A 16,327-nucleotide genomic window follows, 5' to 3' on the forward strand; every position below is an offset into this window, starting at 1 on the left:
TAATAAGCCCCTGTCACCTCTGTGTGATTTATGGTCAGCCTTGTACTTGTCGTTCCCTCTGTCCCCGGCACTGAATCCCCCCCATATAGGTAATAAGCCCCTGTCACCTCTGTGTGATTTATGGTCAGCCTTGTACTTGTAGTCCCCTCTGTCTCGGACACTGAATCCCCCATATGGATAATAAGCCCCTGTCACCTCTGTGTGATTTATGGTCAGCCTTGTACTTGTAGTCCCCTCTGTCCCCGGCACTGAATCCCCCCCATATAGGTAATAAGCCCCTGTCACCTCTGTGTGATTTATGGTCAGCCTTGTACTTGTAGTCCCCTCTGTCCTCGGAACTGAATCCCCCCATATAGGTAATAAGCCCCTGTCACCTCTGTGTGATGTGTGATTTATGGTCAGCCTTGTACTTGTAGTCCCCTCTGTCCCCGACACTGAATCCCCCCATATAGGTAATAAGCCTTGTCACCTCTGTGTGATTTATGGTTAGCCTTGTACTTGTAGTCCCCCCTGTCCCCGGAACTGAATCCCCCCATATAGGTAATAAGCCCGTCGGCTCCTGATGTTTATTCTGTGAGTCCGTCTTTCCTTCCAGCCCCATATCATCCTGTTCCTCGTTTCTTCCTTCTAGACATGTCTGACTTATCTGACCGCTCGGTGTTACTAGTCCGGGGTGTCCTACACAGACTGACACTGTGCGATCAGTGCGGAGCGGCCACATTGTGCAGGACACAGCCGATGTCCAGTCATTTTTACATTTCCAGGAGGAATAACAGAGGAGCCACAGAATGCAGAAACCTAAGAAAAGATGCTCCAGAATTGTTTTTCAATGGGAAATGCAAGTTTGTGCTAAAATAGACGAGTGAGGAGAGGAGACGGATTCTCTTTAACCCCTAATCGACATTAGACATACCGGTCCATTCAGTGTCGGCTCCCTGTCTCTGGTGCGGGCTCAGGAGCTGAGCCGCCACATTCCAGGCAGGTCATGGCTGCGCTATTCACCCATCATCTGCCTCTAAAGTCTGGGGGTGAAGCCGAGCTCCAACCATGGCTGTTATCTGTCAGATGCCGCTGTCAATCACTGAGAGCAGCATTTACAGCAGACCTTTATTCTAAACGCCCATCAGCTTCCCCGCAGCACGATCGTGGGGAGCCAATGAGCTGCCATGGCAGTCGGGGGTCTGCTGAATGCTTCTGTAGCTGCACAGGAGACCCTGATTTGTACTATATACCCCAATACTGCGGTGCTGCAAGATCTAGTACAAGGGATCGGCGACTGCAGGTTCTGGATCCCTAAAAGGACTATAAAATGCAGGAAAAAATTGTGAAAATAAACTTTATTCCCTTATTTATATTCAGTAAACACCGTAATGAGAAAAAATATTCAAAACGCCAATATTCCAACATTACAGGATAAAGTAAGAAGTGATGAATGTGACACATCAGCCCCAGGATGGGATTAATAAAGAACACCGACTCCGAGCACAAAGTCCCTCACAGCCCCGTCACCGGAACACCGGGAACGTCACAGGTCTCGGGAAATGGCGACAGAAGCAACAGTTTATTTTATAGAGTATTTCCAAAATCTGTAATAAATCTGCCTGTTTCTATCACTGTGATCGCACTGACCTGGAGCATCGGCTGCTGGATCATTCTCACCCTAGAATGAAGGCGAGAAAAACTAACAAAAAGCGATTGGAGAAATTTCTATTTTTTTTTTCTCGCAATTTTGCTGTATTTTTTCCTGTTTTCCACTAAATTACATGGTGAAATGGATGGTGTCATTCAAAAGTGCAACTTGTCCCATAGAAAACAAGGTCTCATGCGGCTACAGACAGAAAAAATAGCTATGGCTCCTATAGGAAGGGAAGACAGAAACAAAACGTAAAATCGCCATGCCAGGAAGGGGTTAATATCGGTCAGGTATCATTGCACTGACACGAGATTGGCAACTACATAAATATAAAACCACCACAAACTGAAATACCCAAACACAAAAATACATAATATAAAAAGTAATTAAACCTTTATTAGGCTAAAAAACAGATTGAAAAGGGGAAATTCCAATAAAGACGAGAGCGGTAATCCCCCTATTATACTAGGACAGAAATAACTGCACTAATACATAAATTACTCATATCCGGTGATGTGAGCAGCACTCATACAGCATCCATCATCCATCTGTGTGTGATCATCATCAGATTAAGTACAAGCTTTGTGGCTCCATCTAGTGGTTATGTGCAAAAATGCAAAGCTGGAGGTAGATAACAATAAGAACTGCTGTCCCGAGAATAAATATATAGGAATAACATTAGTGTGCCACATTTACTGATTTATGGAAAATATGTATACCATAAAATGAATAAGTATAAATTATGGCTCAAGGGCCGGAATAAATTAGAGAAAGTCAGCAAATGTCGCACAGCAGTTATAGAGAGATATGGGGACACAGAGCAATTAATCAAAAAATCACAGAGTCCTATTCCAATGAGAAGGCGATCGGGCAAGAACAAGTGTGTGCTAGTGCTGTGCCCGAACAATCAAAAATGAGAACATCCTGCACAAAACATATATAGACTGAGATAACACATTTACCACTGTCCCTCTTAAACGCGTTTCGCCGCGTCAGCTTCCTCAGGAGGTGAATAAGTGTTCCAAAGGCATTTCTATATAGGTTTCGCTGGATAGTTGCGTCACCACAGACACCAGACGGTGCAACACACCGCGAGCGTTCAGCACATGAGATGAAACAGGTAGCTCAGTATGGACATATCGCTGCTGAGCTAAAGCACATTCACTATCCACACATTGCTTATCTGGTAAAATGGCCACATTAATTTGCGTAGGTAAGAATTAGACAAACGGGACACAGGTGAATGTGACATATAAACCACCCAAGAGGGAAAAATCAAAAGTGCAAGTGCCTCTTACAGTGCCAACGTGTGAAATGTTGAAAACAATCTAAATTAAAAATAAATAAATAAATTTGAAAATAATAATTTCATCAGATAAAATATATCTGGATGTTCTACAAGTGTTATATAGAAATTAACTCCTTCAAAGTATATAAATAAATATATATGTGTGTGTGTGTGTGTGTGTGTATATATGCATGCAAACAAAGATAATGTAATACAAATTTGTATATTGAGTATAATCTACAATTGATTCCGTGTGATTGTGTAGAGTGTGGAGAACAGAAATAAAAAAAGGATACAAAGAAAAGTCCCCATATCTCTCCTGTTTCCCCTACGTGCTCTATACTCACACTGTATACGGCGCTCTGGTAGCGGCCGGTCAGGTGCGGCTCCAATCCGTAATATCAGTAGCAGTAAAGCTCAGCACTCGATAGGAAGCTGTGCAAGAATTGTGGAGTTATTAACAATCAAGGTCAGTCCGTGATAAACAGCTTAAAATGACATTTCGTCCAATCATAGACCTTCATCAGAAATCTCCTGTGTTGCTGGGATGTGTAGTGAATGTACCACTCAGAATTGTAAAGTGGACTGTGAGCCGTGTGGTTATAAGCGGTCAGTGCTGCAGTGTGGTGACATGGTCACTGTCAGGAATGCATGAGAGTAGAGACCCCCAGATAGGAGACAGATCAGATCTGTGCTGCACACACCCCATTTATACCTTCTTCTTCCCTCTCAGTTCGGCCCCAGGTGAAGGTGTCCGGTCAAGAGAAAGGTGACACCGTGAAGCTTCACTGCCAGGTGTACGGATTTCACCCCCGAGCTGTGGATGTGAAGTGGATGAACAAGGAGGACGAGGTTCACTCATATGAGACCACACACGTCCTCCCCAATCCTGACGGCACCTATCAGATCAGGGTCAGCGCGGAAGTGACCCCCAAAGATGGCGACAGATACTCCTGTTATGTGGATCACAGCAGCCTGGAGAAGCCGCAGTACATCGTGTGGGGTGAGTAGTGTCCATACTGGGCAGATGATGGGGGTAATACTGGAATATGTCATGACTGGTGATCACTATTGTGACATGTAATTGTATAGTCACCGACATCTTATTAATGTGAAACGACTGAACCGTTCTGTACGTGACTAATAGTAACTGCAGAATAATCTGTGCTGTGTACAGGAGGAATAACACGATATCTGGCCATTATATCACTTGTATCTGAGGAATAACACGATATCTGGCCATTATATCACTTGTATCTGAGGAATAACACGATATCTGGCCATTATATCACTTGTATCTGAGGAATAACACGATATCTGGCCATTATATCACTTGTATCTGAGGAATAACACGATATCTGGCCATTATATCACTTGTATCTGAGGAATAACACAATATCTGGCCATTATATCACTTGTATCTGCGGAATAACACGATATCTGGCCATTATATCACTTGTGTCTGAGGAATAACACGATATCTGGCCATTATAACACTTGTGTCTGAGGAATAACACGATATCCGGCCATTATATCACTTGTGTCTGAGGAATAACACGATATCTGGCCATTATATCACTTGTACCTGAGGAATAACACAATATCTGGCCATTATATCACTTGTACCTGAGGAATAACACAATATCTGGCCATTGCATCACCTGTATCTGAGGAATAACACGATATCCGGCCATTATATCACTTGTATCTGAGGTATAACACGATATCCGGCCATTATATCACTTGTATCTGAGGAATAACACGATATCTGGTCATTATATCACTTGTATCTGAGGAATAACACTATATCTGGTCATTATATCACTTGTATCTGAGGAATAACACGATATCTGGCCATTATATCACTTGTATCGCTCCCAATAAAACACAAAACAAACCACCCACTCTCCTTCTCCCACCACCCTGCTTCCTGTCTCTGGATCACTCCGGAATGCCCACTCCGTCTGCAATAAACTCCACGTGATTCATGACCTCTCATAGTCTTTCCTTCCTGGGCCTCACCAAACCATGGCTGACACCCTTGGACACAGCCTCCCATGCTGCGCTATGTTACGTCGGCCTCCACTTCACCCACACTCCTTGCCCTAGGAGCAGACATGGTGGAGGAGTGGGCTTTCTTTGTTATGAATGGGTCACCGAGGAGGAAAACAAAAACAAGCTAAGTCACAGAAAACCAGAGAGGTTGGTAACTATGCGGATTGCAGACCCCTGATCCTAACCACACAACTAACAGCAGCCGTGGAGCGTACCTACGATGATTCTAGATGCCTCGTCACAGCCGGAGGACTAAATAAGCCTAAAGCAAGAAAAGGGGAAAACTAACTGCCCCAGAGCAGACCCCAAAGGAATAGACAGCCCCCACACATGTATTGACGGTGAAACAAGATGAAAGCACAAACACAGGTAGGAAAATAGGCTGAGCAAACGATGGGGCCCACACTGACTAGAAAGGACAGGAAAGGAAAGACACTGTGCGCAATCAAGCCAAAAAAAACCTGCAAATAATGTCCAACACTTCTGATAGCAAAAAAAAGCCCTGAAGTCACTACACTTCATCCACTATATCAGCACTCTGGCATATTCTGAGAACAGAGCAAAAAGAGGCCAATCTAATAAGGGACAAAAAGCAAACTGGCAAATACAGTAACATAAGAGTGGAAATTCAGCACAGCCCCAGCTGGGGCTGGCTGACCACACAAAAACTGAATAGACAAAACCAAATCAAATGTGGACATGAGCAGAAATAACTTAGCTTGAGATGACAGGAACTAAGCTGGAAACCAAGACCTCAAGAGGCAGGAAAAAGTCACCAGCATGGGAATAGGGAGTCGGCTGTCTTAAATCCAGTCTGAGACTCCAAAATGTCCAATCCTCGTCCTCATTATCAGGTGGCAGGTCACTGCTAATTAAATCAGCTTCACTACTTCCTGCCACCACCAGAGGGAGCCCGGAAAGAGAACTCACCACTGGCAGACCAGAAAATGAATTCACAACACTTCTTTCTTCCAACTGTACCTTTAACCCAATCTCACCTCTTCCCTCCCTCATCCTCCCCTCTTTTTACGTCCACCCTGTCCGCATCTACTCTCCCTGCAACCTCCCAATGGCCATCATATACCGACCTCCGGGCCCGACCACTGTCTTTATTGACCAATTCTCCGCCTGGCTTCTTTACTTCCTCTCTGCTGACATTCCCACTATCATCATGGGTGACTTCAACATCCTCATTGACACTCACCAGTCAGCAGCCTCCAAACTCCTGTCCCTTACTTCATCTTTTGGACTTAGTGGTCCCTCTCAGCCACCCACAAAGATGGACACACTTTAGACCTGGTCTTCACCCTTTTCTGCTCCCTATTTAACTTCACCGCCTTCCCTCTTCCTCTATCTAACCACCATCTACTCACTTACTCATCACTGTCCTCCACACTTGTCACCCATGTCCAGCAACATGCGCACCCCACAAATACCTTGCACACCTAGACACCCACACGCTTTCTGACTCTATTCTACCACTGGCATCCATATCCCCCTCCATGACACAGAGAGTGCCACTAGTTTCTACAATGCCACTCTTGCATCAGCCATCGATTCGGTCTCCTCTGTTATGCATAGCAGAGTGTGACAAATCAATAGACAACTCTGGCGCAATAACATCACTAAAAAGCTTCGGCAAGCATCCAGAATTGCAGAACGGAGCTGGAAGAAAATGCATTTGCAAGATGATTTCACTGCACTCAAACAAGCAACACTTGCATTCAAATCAGCTCTCATCTCTGCTAAACAGATCTACTTTACATCCCTTGTATCTTCCTTATTCCACAACCCCAAACAGTTGTTCAATACTTTTAACTCCCTCCTCCGCCCACCACTGCCCCCTCCGATTTCCCCAATCTCTGCCGAGGACTTTACCACGCATTTCAAAAATAAGATAGACCAAACAAGGCAAGTCTTTGTTGTTCGACCACCCAACCCTTTGTATGCCAGACCAATGCCCTAACCCCATAACTTCCCTCTCCAAAATCACTGAAGGAGAGCTTGCTCATCTTCTCTCCAAATCACACCTCACTACTTGTGCACTTGACCCCATCCCATCCCACCTCCTCCCCAACCTCACCACCACACTTATCCCATCCCTAATTCATCTCTTCAATCTATCGCTAACTTCTGGTACCTTCCCCTCTGCTTTCAAACATGGCACAATCACACCAATCCTCAAAAAGCCATCCCTTGACACGAGCGCTATGTCCAGCTATCGCCCCATATCTTTTCTCCCATTTGCTTCCAAACTCCTTGAGCAGCATGTCCATGCTGAACTTTCCTCTCACCTTGCATCTAACTTGCTCTTTGACAACCTACAATCTGGCTTCCGTCCCCACCACTCCACTGAAACTGCCCTGACCAAACTGACTAATGACTTACAGCCAAAGCTAACAGACAATTCTCTATACTTCTCCTTCCAGACCTGACCTCTGCCTTCAACACAGTTGACCACTGCCTCCTACAACAGATCCTCTCTTCCTTTGGTGTCAAAGACCTCGCCCTATCCTTGATTTCCTCATACCTTACCAACCACACATTTAGTCTGTGTGCCCACGTTGCGTTTTTTTAAGCATTTTTGAAGCGTTTGTGCCAGATCAGACGCTTCAGAAACGCTTAAAATAAGCTTCCCATTCAATTTAATGCATTTTTGGCTTTTTGTGCCAATGCATGCATTTTTTTCCACTCATAAACCGCTTAGCGGCTAAAAACGCAGCATGCTCATTCTTTTCCGCATAGGTCCGCGTTTTTAGATGTTTCCAAGCTTTCCAGAAACCATGCGGAAAAAACCGCATCAAAAAAGCACATTTTTTGTGCAAAAAACGCGCAGAAATAAAACGTGCGGTTTCTGCGAAGGAGTCCGGTTTTCTGAGCGTTTAAAAACGCTAACGTGGGCACATAGCCTTAGCGTTTCCTACTCCCGTGCTACCTCTTCATCTCTCCCTCTTTCTGTAGGTGTCCCTCAAGCCTCTGTCCTAGGACCCGTTCTCTTCTCAATCTATACCCTTAGCCTTGGACATCTCATAAAGTCTGGGATGATTGTTTTTTACAAACATATTGTACTTCATGATGGTGGTACAATTTCTTCAGTATGACTTGCATTTATTTGTGAAAAAATAGAAATTTGGTGAAAATTTAGCAATTTTCCAACTTTGAATTTTTATGCCCTTAACCCATTCATGACTGGAGGTATTTTCGGTTTTGCATTTTCATTTTTCGCTCCCCTTCTTCCCAGAGCCATAACTATTTTATTTTTCTGTCAATATGGCCATGTGAGGGCTTGTTTTTTGCGGGACGAGTTGTAATTTTGAACGACACCATCGGTTTTACCATGTCGTGTACTAGAAAATGGGAAAAAAAATTCCAAGTGCTGTGAAATTGCAAAAAAGTGCAATCCCACACTAGTTTTTTGTTTTGCTTTTTTTTTTACTAGATACACTATCTAGTAAAACCAAACATGTCTAGGTTCTTTTTTATCTAAGTGGTGAAAAAAAATTCCAAACTTTGTTAAAAAAAAAAAATTTTGTGCCATTTTCCGATACCCATAGCGTTTCCAATTTTCATGATCTCAGGCTGGGTGAGAGCTTATTTTTTGCATTTTGGTGCAGATACGTTCTTTTAATCACCAATTATTGCATTTTAATGCGGCAACCCAAAAAAAGTAATTCTGGTGTTTTGACTTTTTTTTTCTCGCTACGCCGTTCAGAGATCAGGTTAATCCTTTTTTTTTTATTGATCGGGCAATTCTGAACACGGCGATACCAAATATATGTATTTTTTATTTTATTTTCATGGTTTTATTTTGAAAAGGGCGAAAGGGGGTGATTTGAACTTTTATTTTTTTTTATATTTTTAAAAACATTTTGTTTTTTACTTTGGCGTGCTTCAATAGTCTCAATGGGAGACTAGAAGCTGCCATAACCCAATTGGCTTTGCTACATAGAGGAGTTGATCAGAACGACTATATGTAGCAGATTTACTCATTGTTATGAGTGCCGACCACCAGGTGGCGCTCACAGCAAGCCGGCACTGACATAGAAGTCTCCAGGAGACCTCTGGTTGTAATGCCAGCCCAAAGTTGACCCGCGATCACATGACGGGGGTCTCCGCTAGGCGGATCTCCGGCCCGATGGCCGGAAGCGCAAGTTAAATGCAGCTATCAGCGTTTGACAGCGGCATTTAACGGGTTAATAGCCGCGGGTGGATCACGATTCCTCCCGCGGTTATTCCGAGCACATGTCAGCTGTTCAAAACAGCTGACACGCCCTTCCGATTGTTTGTCCTCCCGGATTGATTACTAGATTAAAAAACTCCTTGCCGTTTACTTGGGCTAAAAACTCTATTACCAACCTGGGAATTCACCTGGTTTCCCCTTCCAATGAATTAGTATCCAAAAACATTGTGGAATTAATACATTCCATTAAGCCTGAATTAAATAGAATAAGTGCCCTAGAAATCTCATGGATGGCACGCATACAGACTTGTAAGATGACATTTTTGCCAAAAATTTTATATATTTTAAGATGTATCCCACTACCCATACCTAGAAAATTGCTGGATGAGATTCAGTCCCTACTACTCCGCTTCATTTGGGGTGGTAAAAAGTCTAGATTTCAGAGCTCTTTGCTAATTTATAAGACTGGAGAGGGAGGTTTGGGACTGCCGAATATCCATCTTTATTATAAGTCATGCATGATTGAGCCCTTAAAGAGTGGTGGGATACTACATCCAAATACTCTTGGGTGCAAATGGAAAAATCCAACACCAAACTCCACTCTACTAGACTAATGATGGAGGCGGAGTTCTTACACCCGGGATCACAGTCTGCCCTCAAAATGTGGAAAGAGTTGATCTCTAGAAAGCTGATACACATCCCGTTGAAATATGTCTCATTTAAGAGCTTTGATTTGGTGGTCCCATTTTCCCAATTCCATCGCTGGGATGATTATGGTGTGCCTAATTTGCAAGCCATACTTTCAGGAGTCTTCCTCAAAACTTTTGAGGACCTGAGGCTAGTTTCACACTTGCTTTTTTTTGCAGCGCGTTTTTCCCGCAAAAAAACGCATTAAAAAAACGCATACAAATGCATACAAACGCTGCGTTTTTTTCCAGCATTTTAATGCGCATGCAGGAAAAAACGCAGCGTTTTTGCGCGTTTGTATGCGTTTTTTGTGCGTTTGCGTTTTTTTACAGATTTTGGAAAAACCCCACAAAAAAGAAAAAACAACCATTCAACAACACACAAGACCAATGGGACTTCATTGTGGGTGTGGTATGTTAATATATATACACCCTGTCTACAGTATTCTTCACATTTGCTTGATTCTTCTCGTGACCATGGATCTGCGCTGGAAGAGTTTTCACTTCAACTTGGATTTGGACATCGCGATGGCTCAGGCGTATGCAGTTGCTTGCCATGAACAAAGGAAGAGAGAGAGGCAGCGAAGACGGCGGCGTATGTGGATACATCCGATTGTTGAACTCCGGGAGAGCCGTGGGGCATACCATACCCTCTACAGCGAGCTCCAGTCAAACCCGGAGAAATTTACAGATTATATCCGGATGTCCCACGAAAGTTTCATGGATTTGCTTGCTCGTGTCCAACAATCCATCCGGAGACAGGACACACAGCTCCGTCGTGCGATTCCTCCTGAGGAACGGCTACTGGTGACATTACGGTATGTTTTAAAAACAAAGGGGTGTGGTCTGATGTTTTTTTTTGTAAATTTAGTATTCAAAACCTTGGGTAATTAGTTTTCGTGAATGTACTAATATTTTTTTTATAGTTTTTAAAAATAATATACATAAATATTAATTTTACTTCTTTGTCTGTTCACAGATTCCTGGCGACTGGAGAAACCCTATCCTCACTACACTTCCAGTACCGTATTGGAATCTCTACCTTGTCTGGAATTGTTGCTGACACCTGCCGGGCTCTCTGGAATGTTCTTTGCCCAGAATTTATGCCCCTGCCCACCGCTGAAAAGTGGATGGAAATTGCTGACAAATTCTGGACAGTATGCAATTTTCCCAACTGTTTGGGAGCTGTTGATGGGAAACACATACGGATCATCAAACCCCAAAGAACGGGATCTGAGTACTATAATTACAAAAAGTACTTTTCAATAGTACTCATTGCAATTGCGGATGCCGGATGTATGTTTGTAGCAGTGGACATTGGAGCATTTGGCCGTGGTAATGACTCGCAGGCTTTTAAAAACTCAGACATGGGCCGGAGGTTGTATGGCAACCAATTTAATTTCCCTATGCCACGGCCTCTTCCTCACACCGAAGCTCCGCCACTGCCCTTTGTAATGGTTGGCGATGAGGCTTTTCAAATGTGCGGAAACTTACTGAAACCCTACTCCAGCCGAGACTTGGACCACACCAAAAAAATTTTTAATTACAGGCTGACCAGGGCCAGAAGAACTGTCGAGTGTGCTTTTGGGATTCTTGTTTCCAGATGGCGAATTCTGGGCACGGCCATTAATCTTAAACTTGAAACAGTCGATGAGGTGGTGAAGGCCTGTGTGGTTCTACATAACTTTGTGATGGCTAAAGAGCACCCGACCTTTGAACTGGACGATGATGCTCCTAACCCATTGCCTGAATTCACTCAGCACACTCTCAGGTCATCCGTTGAAGTTGGCCAAATGAGGGACAAATTTGCGGCCTACTTTATTTCTGATGTAGGACGGGTGCACTGGCAAGATGAAATGGTGTAATGTTGTTGTTTATGGTAATAAAAATCCTTATTTGATACCATTACTGAGTGCACTATATTTTTTAAACTCCGATTAATTAAAAAACTTCCCATGTATAACTGAATTTTGTTATGTTCACACACCTGGGCAGGTAAATACACATACGAGTTAAAATGCAGCATTGCTAGTCTGCGTGAAATATATTGGAATGAGCAAAGCTGCAGGCCATGAATCAGGAAACCATTTTTTTTCAAGATAAAATTGTGCAAATAGTTTAAAACAAAGTATGTGATTTTCTCAAAACACAACACTCAAAACCCAACCCCAATGAAAGTCCATGGGGAATACAAGTCAGCATTGAGTGGATGAATGTAATCTGCTCCATTAAAAGTTATTACACTAGGCCTTTGAATTGACTATACTAGGCCGTGGTATTTCAAATATGAGTATACTAGGCCTTGGGGCTAGTAGTATAGTAATATGTGAAATACCACGGCCTAGTATAGTCATACCAAGGCCTACTGTTATAACTCGATTTTTAACAACTAGCATCTTGTTTCAACAAAAACAAACTGGTGAAACTAGAAAGAAACTTATTTTTTAGACAAGTTTCAACAGTTTGTTTTTCATGAAACCAGATTCTATTTGGTAAAACTAGAGTTATTACACTAGGCCTTGGAATGACTATACTAGGCCGTGGTATTTCAAATATGAGTATACTAGGCCTTGGGGCTAGTAGTATATGTGAAATACCACGGCCTAGTATAGTCATACCAAGGCCTACTGTAATAACTCGATTTTTAACAACTAGCATCTTGTTTCAACAAAAACAAACTGGTGAAACTAGAAAGAAACTTATTTTTTAGACAAGTTTCAACAGTTTGTTTTTCATGAAACCAGATTCTATTTGGTAAAACTAGAGTTATTACACTAGGCCTTGGAATGACTATACTAGGCCGTGGTATTTCAAATATGAGTATACTAGGCCTTGGGGCTAGTAGTATATGTGAAATACCACGGCCTAGTATAGTCATACCAAGGCCTACTGTAATAACTCGATTTTTAACAACTAGCATCTTGTTTCACCAAAAACAAACTGGTGAAACTAGAAAGAAACTTATTTTTTAGACAAGTTTCAACAGTTTGTTTTTCATGAAACCAGATTCTATTTTGTAAAACTAGAGTTATTACACTAGGCCTTGGAATGACTATACTAGGCCGTGGTATTTCAAATATGAGTATACTAGGCCTTGGGGCTAGTAGTATATGTGAAATACCACGGCCTAGTATAGTCATACCAAGGCCTACTGTAATAACTCGATTTTTAACAACTAGCATCTTGTTTCACCAAAAACAAACTGGTGAAACTAGAAAGAAACTTATTTTTTAGACAAGTTTCAACAGTTTGTTTTTCATGAAACCAGATTCTATTTTGTAAAACTAGAGTTATTACACTAGGCCTTTGAATGACTATACTAGTCCATGTTATTTCACATATGACTATACTAGCCCTTGGGTTGGTTTTTAACATGTATTTACCCATCAGTGTTTGTGAGTGGCGCAAACAACATTAATGAAACTTATTAATGGTGAACCACAAATGTAAATTTATTTTTTATCACAAAAAAAAAATTTAAAAATTATTTTTTACGGCGTTTGGGGGCAGATGGTTTCAATTTGGGGGTGTGCAGGGAATATGCAACACTTGCAGTTGAAGACGGTGTTTGAGGGGAAGGGGCAACAAAACTTGTGGGGGAAGGTAGTCCAGTTAAGGGAATTAAACTTGGAACACTTGTAGGAGAGGAAATCTGTTCAGTTACATTAGTTGTAATGGCATGTCGCCGTAGGCTTGTGTGCCTGGACCGACTTTGGCCCAATGCCCGCCTTGATTGATTTCGCCTTGAAGTAGGGGCAAATATGGAATGTAGGTCCCCCGTCTGCTGGTATGGCTGCTGCTGCTGAGGTGGCGGCTGCTGCTGCAGAGGTTGCGGCTGCTGCTGAGGTGGCGGCTGCTGCTGAGGTGGCGGCTGCTGCTGAGGTGGCAGCTGCTGCTGAGGTGGTTGCTGCTGCTGAGGTGGTTGCTGCTGCTGCTGAGGTGGCGGCTGCTGCTGAGGTGGTTGCTGCTGCTGCTGAGGTGGCGGCTGCTGCTGAGGTGGCTGCTGCTGCTGAGGTGGCGTCTGCTGAGTTGGCTGCTGCTGCTGAGGTGGCTGATGCTGCTCTTCTTGTTCAGTGCTCGTCCTTGCAGGAGGACTGGTGGCGGCAGTGATGGCCCAGGTTTGCAGAGTGGTGGTGGCAGGGCTACTACATGTTGTTGTAGCGGCAGGGCTGTTCCATGTTTGCCTAGTGGTGGCTGAGCTCCACGCATGCATGGGATTGGCGGTGGTGCTCCAGACAGGAGCAGCGCTTGCCATGGTGGTGTCGGTGAAGTGACCAGCTGCACTCAGACTTGTGGTGGTGTAACGGTGGGTGTCCAGCCTTTGAAGAGAGGTGTCCGTGCAGTGGTATGCAGCACAAGTCGGTAGTGAGGTGAAGCGAGTCAATGGTGGCACAGGTGGAAAGGACACCACTGCCTGCTGACCGTACCGATTATGCTGCATAGCCTGCAAGAAAGCATTGTTGCAGGCCTGCAGCACATTCAGCTGTTGATCAGGACTAAGGTGTTCCGCCATGCCCTTTTCAATCTTACTAAAAAAATGGTGTGCTGGTCTGTTGAGGTCGGCCTCCAGACGGTCAAGGCGCTGTTCTACAGAATTGAAGCGGTGTTCAAAGTGGTTAAAACCACGTTCCATCAGTGCAAAACCGCTTTCAACTCTGTCGGACAGTGACTTGAGGCTGGAATTAAATGTCTCGCTCAAATGCATAAACTCGGGCAAGACATTCCTGTCCAAGGCCCTCTGCCGCTGGCGGGTAGTGCCCGCATAACCAGTGGCAGAGACCTGGGACAGGGGAACACCTGATGGCCCAGCTTCCTGGTCACCAGCTGTGTGTGTGTGGGACCTGCAAGGTGCTTCCTGGCTGTCGGATGGCTGGGACGGGTCAGAGGACGTCCGACGAAGGACCGCTCCAGGGCCAGGTTGCAGGGTGCTGCTCCAGGTGCTGTGGAAGAAAGGAAAATCATTACTACCATGCCTTTACAAGAAGCATCAGCTGTGGATTAGAAAAACACAGATTAATAAAAATAAAAACCCAAAATGTATAATACTTACGATCTTGTGGCAAGGACCGGTCTTAGGAACTGCAACGCGTGATAGTGACGGTATCTAGTTCTGGTCCTTGACGCAGATCCACTGCGAACCTGGCCCTCAGCACGAACATCACTGTTGAAGCGGTCCTTGATCGAACGCCAACGTGTTCGGACTTTGTCCACTGTTGATAAAAAAAAACAGTGCCGTCAAGTACAACAGTCACTGCTTCACAATTTAGCAATACAATACTCAAAGCAGTCACTGTACACCCCGATGACACTGTTGGGTTTCCTGCTAGAATACACCTAGCACGAAACCCAACAGTGCCGTCAAGGACAACAGTCACTGCGGCACAATGTAGCAATACAATACTCAAAGCAGTCACTGTAGACCACGATGACACTGTTGGGTTTCCTGCTAGAATACGCCTAGCACGAAACCCAACAGTGCCGTCAAGGACAACAGTCACTGCGGCACAATGTAGCAATACAATACTCAAAGCAGTCACTGTAGACCACGATGACACTGTTGGGTTTCCTGCTAGAATACGCCTAGCACGAAACCCAACAGTGCCGTCAAGGACAACAGTCACTGCGGCACAATGTAGCAATACAATACTCAAAGCAGTCACTGTAGACCACGATGACACTGTTGGGTTTCCTGCTAGAATACGCCTAGCACGAAACCCAACAGTGCCGTCAAGGACAACAGTCACTGCGGCACAATGTAGCAATACAATACTCAAAGCAGTCACTGTAGACCCCGATGACACTGTTGGGTTTCCTGCTAGAATACGCCTAGCACGAAACCCAACAGTGCCGTCAAGGACAACAGTCACTGCGGCACAATGTAGCAATACAATACTCAAAGCAGTCACTGTAGACCACGATGACACTGTTGGGTTTCCTGCTAGAATACGCCTAGCACGAAACCCAACAGTGCCGTCAAGGACAACAGTCACTGCGGCACAATGTAGCAATACAATACTCAAAGCAGTCACTGTAGACCACGATGACACTGTTGGGTTTCCTGCTAGAATACGCCTAGCACGAAACCCAACAGTGCCGTCAAGGACAACAGTCACTGCGGCACAATGTAGCAATACAATACTCAAAGCAGTCACTGTAGACCACGATGACACTGTTGGGTTTCCTACTAGAATACGCCTAGCACGAAACCCAACAGTGCCGTCAAGGACAACAGTCACTGCGGCACAATGTAGCAATACAATACTCAAAGCAGTCACTGTAGACCACGATGACACTGTTGGGTTTCCTGCTAGAATACGCCTAGCACGAAACCCAACAGTGCCGTCAAGGACAACAGTCACTGCGGCACAATACAGAGCAGGGAAATACTCACTAAACGCCTTTTTGGCGGATGCTGTGGCGCTGTCCCAGCCATCCATCAACGCTGCGGCCACCTCATTCCATAGCCGCCGTGTCACCACATTGTC

The 16,327-nt window shown here is 44.3% G+C and overlaps 2 protein-coding genes across 4 annotated transcripts in view; both read left to right on the forward strand.

Moving 5' to 3' along the window:
* Positions 1-16,327, forward strand: part of LOC141048423 (class I histocompatibility antigen, F10 alpha chain-like) — a 300,218-nt gene that overhangs the window by 246,105 nt on the left and 37,786 nt on the right. For all 3 annotated transcript variants that reach the window (XM_073543976.1, XM_073543979.1, XM_073543978.1), the window contains exon 4: positions 3,655-3,924. In XM_073543976.1, coding sequence (XP_073400077.1) covers positions 3,655-3,924 — 270 coding nt within the window. The remainder of the gene's footprint in view (positions 1-3,654; positions 3,925-16,327) is intronic.
* Positions 1-16,327, forward strand: part of LOC141048425 (class I histocompatibility antigen, F10 alpha chain-like) — a 299,540-nt gene that overhangs the window by 73,178 nt on the left and 210,035 nt on the right. The gene's annotated exons all lie outside the window — the stretch shown is intronic.

Source organism: Dendrobates tinctorius, unplaced genomic scaffold (genome assembly GCF_039654945.1).
Source record: "Dendrobates tinctorius isolate UK_male_01 unplaced genomic scaffold, ASM3965494v1 ptg000135l, whole genome shotgun sequence".
NCBI classification, from domain to species: Eukaryota; Metazoa; Chordata; class Amphibia; order Anura; family Dendrobatidae; genus Dendrobates; species Dendrobates tinctorius.